Source organism: Cryptomeria japonica, chromosome 9 (genome assembly GCF_030272615.1).
Source record: "Cryptomeria japonica chromosome 9, Sugi_1.0, whole genome shotgun sequence".
NCBI classification, from domain to species: Eukaryota; Viridiplantae; Streptophyta; class Pinopsida; order Cupressales; family Cupressaceae; genus Cryptomeria; species Cryptomeria japonica.
Genome location: NC_081413.1, coordinates 727314395 through 727322583, shown reverse-complemented (window position 1 = coordinate 727322583; position 8189 = coordinate 727314395). Strand labels below are relative to the sequence as shown.

At 37.4% G+C, this 8189-nt stretch overlaps 1 protein-coding gene across 5 annotated transcripts in view; it reads right to left on the bottom strand.

The window, feature by feature from the left end:
- Positions 1–435: 435 nt before the first annotated feature.
- The window catches only part of LOC131067406 (uncharacterized), a 99705-nt gene continuing 91951 nt past the window's right edge, over positions 436–8189 (bottom strand). For 4 of the 5 annotated variants that reach the window (XM_059211218.1, XM_059211220.1, XM_058002390.2 and 1 more), the window contains 5 exons: positions 2616–2694; positions 2244–2336; positions 2020–2133; positions 1830–1929; positions 436–785 (listed from right to left, as the gene is read on the bottom strand). In XM_059211218.1, coding sequence (XP_059067201.1) covers positions 1879–1929; positions 2020–2133; positions 2244–2336; positions 2616–2694 — 337 coding nt within the window. In that variant the 3' untranslated portion in view covers positions 436–785; positions 1830–1878. Of the gene's footprint in view, positions 786–875; positions 1200–1829; positions 1930–2019; positions 2134–2243; positions 2337–2615; positions 2695–8189 lie in introns of those variants that run through there. The other variant, XM_059211219.1, reaches the window with a different exon arrangement.

The following is an 8189-nucleotide window of genomic DNA, read 5'->3' as shown; positions in this document are numbered from 1 at the left end:
AACTTTCAATCGTTAGGACTTGAACTGCTCAAAACTGGGCAAGGCTTGGCAAAACTGAAGCGGAAGGCCATAGGATACTAACAAAAACCCTAGAAAGCAGGAAAAGAGAGGGTCCCCATTTGCAATGGAGCGATGTGTGAAAAAGGTCACAACATGTCCTAAGAATGATTTACCATCCAAAACTATACCATATTTCACTCTCATGTTGATTATACTACATTTTCACTCCTGTTTTGTAATATTCACTCTAGTTTCAGATGTATGGTTTGGTTTGGTATAAGCTGCTGCTCCATGAACCATGTTTGAATTTCTGGTTTCTATGTAATTTTGTGATCAGTGTTTAATTGGAACCTAATAAAGCTTATATACCCAACTTCTTATAGGTTGGTGACCCAAAAGAATGTCTTATTGTTCTTTCTTTTCATTACATAATAATTCTCACCATCTTATTCTTTGCCACTCATACTATTAATGGTCATTAACATCATTTACACCTTTTCCATAAATGAATTTCTAGTAGATAAAAAATATTATGCCAATAAATTTTACAGGATGCAATAGAAGAAAATAAGATGTTTAATCTTTTTTCAAAAGTACAATACAGGCAATTTTAACGTGACTTCCTCAAAGAAATCGCTTTCACAGATAGATATAAACTAAAGTTATTTGATGTTTCCATTCTGTCATAACTTTAGAAAGATCAATTAAGTGGCAGAATGTGACAACTGCAAGCTCGCTTTTTTAATATCTATTACGAATGGTTTTGAGCAGCCACCAAACATAATCTGCAAAGCAACTAACAGCTGTCAACTACTTCAAAATTAAATCCAAAATACACAAATTTAAATGACAAGTACAGAAGCAAAGAGAATTGGAGGAGAAAAGTGTGAAAACATTTTCTTTTGTTCTTTTTTCCAGTTGGAAGGAATGTCCGTGCCGTGCTGATCTCTGGAAGAATAGAATAGAATAGAAGTTAAGGAAATGAGTCTATTTTAGCTTTTAGGCATACTCCCAAGAGTTGGACTTAATAATCAAACTTCGGTCTCACTACTCTGTGTACTTGAAGCTGGGTAGAATCACACACAGCACAAGGTGCCTAAAACTTACAGCCCATAAGCGATTACACCAAATGCCTTTTGGAGCTACAAACCAATTGGCCTCCAACCACGGGTATGAATACATTTTCTTGAAAACTCAACCTGGAATAAACCTTTTTCATTATGATTCATAAAGTTGTGACACGATGCCAACTAAATGATTTAGTGCAACTGTTCTAGCCATAAAATAGGCTGCATTTGGAAATTTTATATTTAAAATTTATATAGAGCAATCAAAACCAAACAACGAATCCAACAAAATGAGGGGAGAGGAAGGCATAAAAAACTTAGTGGTAATTACAAACATTTTATAGCATTCACCACTCAAATTTCATCATTATCAAAAGAAATTTTTGGTAGAGGTAGGCAAAAAGAAGAATCACAAGGATCTGAACCTTATGAAATGCCAAACACTATTTCCAAAGCAATAATACAACATTTCCTCCCATAAAATTTGATTTTAGTAGAGCTATAATGCACTGGATAGGAAAATGCTAGGTTGGAAATCGAGGTGTCAAAATGTCTAGGGAAGTAAAAAGTCATGTGTCACTTTCCAAGTTCAGACAATGCTAATTCTGGTTGGTATATTATTTTACTTCATCAATGATGCCTGCCTTGAAAAAGCACAAAAAACATGGCCCAACTAGAGTACATAGATTATATGTAGATCAAACATGAATATCTAAGTTGAACTTGAAACTATTTGAAATAAACATCAATACAAGACTGTACCTGTAATTGGGGTTTGTAGCAAAACCAAATGCCCAAGAGATCTGGATGCTTAATAACCAACAGACTCCCAACCTTTTTTCTCCAATGCCAGCCGCAAAGCCTGAATTATCACAAACACCTTTACTTCATAAAATGAATTAAAAACATGGGAAGGAAATGAGGAAAAAAAACATGAAAGCAACTATCTCGCCTTGATTCTCTTTCGGTTGATATCAAAGTCATAGTTTCCTAGTCGGGAAGCAGAACGATACTCAACAATTGGACGCTTGCCTGGAGGAAACCAAAATTCGACATCGTCTACAAACTGCAGATTGTAAATGATCAAGCATTCTTCAGGACATCCGAGTGACAGACTCTATATAAATCTGCTTATACATTAGTAAACAGAGATGCTTGTGGCAAAGACCATCTTACCCCCAATATAGGGCTTTCATACTCCACATGAACATAGTCGTCATTTTTCTCTACTATTTGTGGCATAAAATTATCAGGTTTTGTAGTCTTAATCTGAAAATGCAATACCCATATCAAATAAATAAGGGATTTAGTATCTGTTAGCAAGAAAAACTCACAAAACAAAAGCAATACTTTTTAATAGTTCTGTTTTTCGTCCTTCCATAATTATTTTGACCAAGCCTTCTATCCCTTTAGCAGTTTGCTTGATAGAACTCTCACAGATTCTTGTGCAGCAAGTTTCTAGTAAATCCATATTTCAAGATTAAACATCATATTACCATACTCCAGCAGCATTCAAATCGTTACAAATTACAATCAATAAGCCAATACCACTTCAAGTAGCTCAGACATTGCTTGTTGCTTAGACGCTGGCTTTTTTCTTCCACGTCCATCTTCTGGATTATAATTCCTGCAAAGGTTGCCATTTCAAGAAAGAACAGAATTATGGAAAGGGAGTGCACATCATTATCATAAATTTCAGCATTATGTGACAAAAATATATTTTCATGCGCCACTAATTTTGTAACATATTCATAATTTCATGACAGATCCAGAGGGATTGACAGTGCAAAAACTCTTTAAAGACAATTAGATTTGATTATATTCCCTGGAGTTGTTTGTGCCTGTTGTGACCATTTCACACATCGCCCCATTGCAAATGGGGAGCCTTGCTTTTTGCTTTTTTAGGGTTTGTTTTTTTTGGTCTTTTAGGGTTTTGTTAGTTAGTCTTTGCATTTTTGAGTGCTGTCGGGAAGATCAATAGGATAGCAAGTCCGGCTTGAGTGATGTCTTGATCCTGAAATTTGGCTAAGTCTGGAATGTCCTGAAATTTGGGCTAAGTTTGAAAGTCCTGATCCTGAAATTTGGCTAAGTTTGAAAGTCCTGATCCTGAAATTTGGCTAAGTCTGGAATGTCCTGATCCTGAATTTGACTAAGTCTGGAAACTGAAAAACCTCAAAAAACTAGATTTTGCTATGTAACTCCTGGAGGTCTGAAACCACTCTCAAACATCCTGAAAGTATATATGGAATATAACTTAAAGTATAAGTTCTTATACTTAAATGTTATATTCCATAAAAATTATCCTGATAGAGAGTTCAAAAAGTCAAATTTCGCTCCTGTCCTTCACTAAGGATCCAGAGCGAATTTCGCTCCTGTCCCTCTCCAAGGGACCAAGGCGAAGCGCTCCTGTCCCTCACCAAGGGTCCAGGGCGAAAAGTCTTATTTGAGCCATTCCTGGCCTTGTTTGGTCAAATTGAAACATCAAAGACACAATGAAGGACGAAATGAGCATGATAGAGCATCCAGACTTGATCAAAAACAATGAAATGATGAAGTTTTTGCCTAGAAGGTCAAATTCGCTCCTGTCCCTCACTGAAGGACCGGAGCTTGAAATCCAAATTTGCATTATCCTTGCCAGATTTAAGTGGTTTCGCGATTTGAGGAGGTCAAGGGAAGTATGTTTTGCCCGTTGAATATAACTTAAGAACGCCACAATGAAGAAAATCGGCCTAAGTAACAAGTTCGCTCCTGTCCCTCTCCAAGGGACCAAGGTGACTGGCTAGGGCGCTCCTGTCCCTCTCCAAGGGACCAGAGCGATTTTCCCTCAAGACAAGTTTTTGGCAAAAGAGAAGGCAAAGATTGTTGCCAAGATGTTGTTATAAAAGACTTGTAACTTCATTGAAGAAATGGTGAAATTCATGGGTTGATTCGACAATTTGCATGGTCTTTATACTTCTCGTATTTGATTTCATGTTATTAGATGAGTGGAAGAAATGTGCTTGATTGATGGTGGAATTCGTATATCCATACTATTAGCAGTTTGTTGATTGCAGACTTGCCTTGCGTAGTCAACTGGAATCGTTCAGCTTAAGCCTAATTTCAATTATTGCTTCTTCATTGATATGCATCAACCTGATGGTGTCTATGCCTGCAGTGATGATTTGAACATCATAAAGCTTTCCTTCGAAGATCGCACTAACCTTGTGGAGATGGTCTTGGGATGTCAAAACAAGACTTAGTTAGAATTCCATCAAAGATCAATCATTGCTCCTACATTCCTTAGTGTTAGGATTAGATCTTTTCCTCGCCCTCATCTTTTTTCCTTTTTTCAAATCAAAGCTAGTAAGATCCTGTGTTCCAGCAATATTCAAAGCAAATCAGAAGTTCAGGCATCAAATGTAAGTCCCCTTGTGATTCCAGCAAATCACTTCATACCACAGAGAGCTTATCCACACGTAGAGACCCTACATACAAGAACCTTGAAGTCATCCTGATTGATCCTTTTTCGCGATATCTTCAGCAATCAGAGGCTTTACTCAAGAGAGGATAAGGTACCTTTAGGTATTTTATTCTGTGTTTGATAGTGTACAAAATACACGTCAACAGTGCCCAAAATAGTTTTTCAAGCACTGGTCATAAAAATGATATAATACTTGATAGCCATGTGTTCAATTCTTTAAGCAGGCAATGAAGTCAGAAATATCTGCAAATACCTTGATATTAGAAACAGGAAATACAATCATGTGAGGAGGAAATATTATGTGCTTACAGCCAATAACAACATTTCACACAAGAATCGAAAGTTCCCAAAGAAAACTAATACAGCATTGTTTTACCAAGTTGCATAAACCTAAGTACCTAACCTTCAGAAAATTCAGATTTAATTTAAATTTTCCAATATATTTCGTAAAGCATTTTAACTTTTCAGATATCAAGTCAGATCTCATTTAGAAACACAATCATCGAGTACAATATTTTCTAAAAAATATACAGAAGCAAGAAAGCTTTGAAGCACAAATAATAACTTCAAATTCACAATCCTGTTAATGGGTGATTAAAAAAACAATCTAAGACGATCAGCTTCTTGGAAGAAATCCCCAGACTGACTCTTTAAGTTCAATTTTGATGGAGCTTCTGTTGGTTTTTCAGATCTGCACTCAGAAAATTAATCCTCTCTGCAACAATGCAACGTATAAAGTGGAAATTTCCAATGAAAACAGCAGATCTGAGGGTGTTAATCTACAAATACATGCAAACGCTCACAAATTTGAACTCTCAAAACTATTTCTTCTATTTATACTGAAAAAGAATTACATTGAACTAGCTCTGCTCTCAAATAAGGCCTCTTGTAAAAACAAGAGAACTCTAGGGCTTACAATGATAAATCCCCATCTCAGTGTAGCGCCAAGGCTCCCTCTTTGCAAGGTAGGTGTTCTCCACCAAACCTAGTCTCTCCTTCAAACCTCAAACTTCCCTTTCGTCAGGGGCTTGTCAAAAATATTTGCAACCTGCAAATCTAAGGGCATATACCCATTGCTACCTTTTGAATTCTTATATGCTTAAAGTGATTGTATAGCACTAGATTCTCAAAGAGCTTGATGCAACTTTGATTATCACAATACAAAATTGTTGATTCTAACATCTGATCACCAACCTCCACTATCAACTTGCACAGATGGATAGCCTCACAACTAGTTAAAAATGTTGTTGTATACTCTACCTAGATGAACTCGATGCCACCATCACTTATTTCTTGTTGAACTAGGATATCATACTTGAACCCAAGTTGAAACAAAACCCTGAAGTTCTCTTTCTAGCATCAGCATCACCTACCTAATCTAAATCCACAAAGCCATGCACAATCAATTCTCCATCTCCAACATATCTTAACCCATAATGAATTGTACCCTTCAAGTATCAAAGCACATGTTTTGTAGAGGTTTAGTGAACCTACCTAGACTCAACCATGAAGTAACTCAATGTATGCACTATAAAGCCAGGTATCAAGTCAAGGATTCATCAAAAACCTGAGGGAACCTATCAACTGCTTGTACATTAAAGGATATACCGAATCCAATTTTGAATCTACAATCCACTTCAGACTCAGCTATTGGAGTAGCTATGGTTTTACAACCCATCATATAAAATCTCTTTAGAATGTCTACTATGTGCTTCTCTTGACCAAGGAAAACCTCATTTGTACCCTGCCACACCTAAGTCCTTGAAAATAGTTCATAAGGCTGATGTTCATATCCAACTCTAATGGCCAACTCCCCCTAATAGCACGCTATGAGCTTCTCAATAATACCTATACCTATAAGGATCGGGTCACCCACATAAAAGACCAAAACTAATATATCAAGTTTATCAAATAAATGGTAAAGATTAGTGTTCTAGCCTAATCACACATCAACCCATCTCGGATGGGGACCCCCTACTTTTTAGGCCCTCTCAGTCTTTTGTTTTGGTTTTTGGGGGTCTTTTGGTGGCGGTCTCGTCAGTCTCTCTGCTTTGCAAGTGTTAGGTGGTCAAATTGATTAAGTCTACTTTTCATTTGAGCGAATTTGGTTAAGTCTACTTTTCGTTTGAGCGAATTTGGTTAAGTATAGGGCTTGTTTCATCAATTTTAGTGTTTCTACCTTTAGTCCCAGATTTTAGAGGTTTCTGCTAGGGTTTTGGAAAAATTGAGCGTAGAACTAGAATTAGGACTCTGAGTTCTTCAAGGAACCTCCCAATAAAATTTGAGCGAAAACGGAGCAACTTTCTATTTTTAGAAAGTTCCTAGTTTTTAGGGATTTTACTAAGTCTTGGAATGTCTTCATTTTGCCAAAAATCAAGCTTAATATTTTTAGTAAGTTTCTATTTATAGTAAGTCATTCCTGTGTCCTATTTGGGGATCCAATGCTGACGTTTTGGAAAGTTTCTATTTTTGGAAAGTTCGTTTTGACAGGACCATTCAGGCAGACGATGAAGATCAAGCATTCACGACTACTTCTAATTCCAAAAAGTCAAAAAGAAGATAGGATCAATCAAAAATGGCTAAGTGTTGGCATCCATTCCTGAAGTGGAAAGCTCGAAAAATCATCCAAGTCCAGGAAGACACTTCAAAATCACAAATGTCACTTCAATTAGAAGGAGATCAAAATGTTCTAAGCACGGAAGATTGAAAGATGAATTTCCATGCCGGGGAAAAATCCAAACATGAATTTGGATTAGAGCGCCAAATCAAACTGAGTTCGGAATTCATAAAATTATGAAGAATCCTCCATCATGTGGTTTTAGCACCCAGGTGTGCAATTGGGCGCTAAATCCAAGTGCTCTTGGAAAGTTTAAAAAATGAGTGAATCCATGCCAAGGTGGAAATTTCGCCCTACTCCTCAGGAGGGCGCTAAATAGGAGAGGGCATGGAAAGCAAGACAAATAGTGAATTCCTTGACCAAGTGTAAAATGTGCCCTAGCACTGTGGAGGGCACCAAAATGAAGTATGCAAGGAGAATTGAAGAAAGTGTGAATTCCTTGGCTGTATTCAAATTCCGCCTCAAGCCAAGGATAAGCGCCAAAGTTGGGTTGCCAAGGACAATGGAGAAAATCATGAATTCCTTGCCTTGGTGGAAATGGCGCCCAATGATGGGATAGGGCGCCAAAGGGAGGTAATGAAAGATGGAAACTTGATAAAATTCCTCCCTCATGAAGAAATAGCGCCTAGGCATAATGGAGGGCACTAAAATGGATGACTCATGGAAAACTTTGAAAGTTATGAATTCCATGCGTAGGGTAGATTTGTGCCTATGCCAAGTTAAGAACACTAAAGTGAAGGTGGCATGGAGGATTTCCAAGAGAAGGTGAAAATTGTGCCTAGGAATGATGAAGGGCGCCAAAGGAAGGTTAACATGGAAGATTGGAGGAATTGAGAATTCCATGACAAGGTCAAAAATCCGCCCAAGAAGGTCATAGGGTGCCAAATTCAAGGTATGATGGATAATTCAAACAAAGTATGAATTCCTCCTTCAGTTGGAAATTCCGCCCTAGGGGGTATAAGGGCGCTACAATGGAGGGTGCATGGAAAACTTAAGGTTGATCAAATTCCTTCCTTCCATGCAAATTGTGCCCATGGAAAAATTA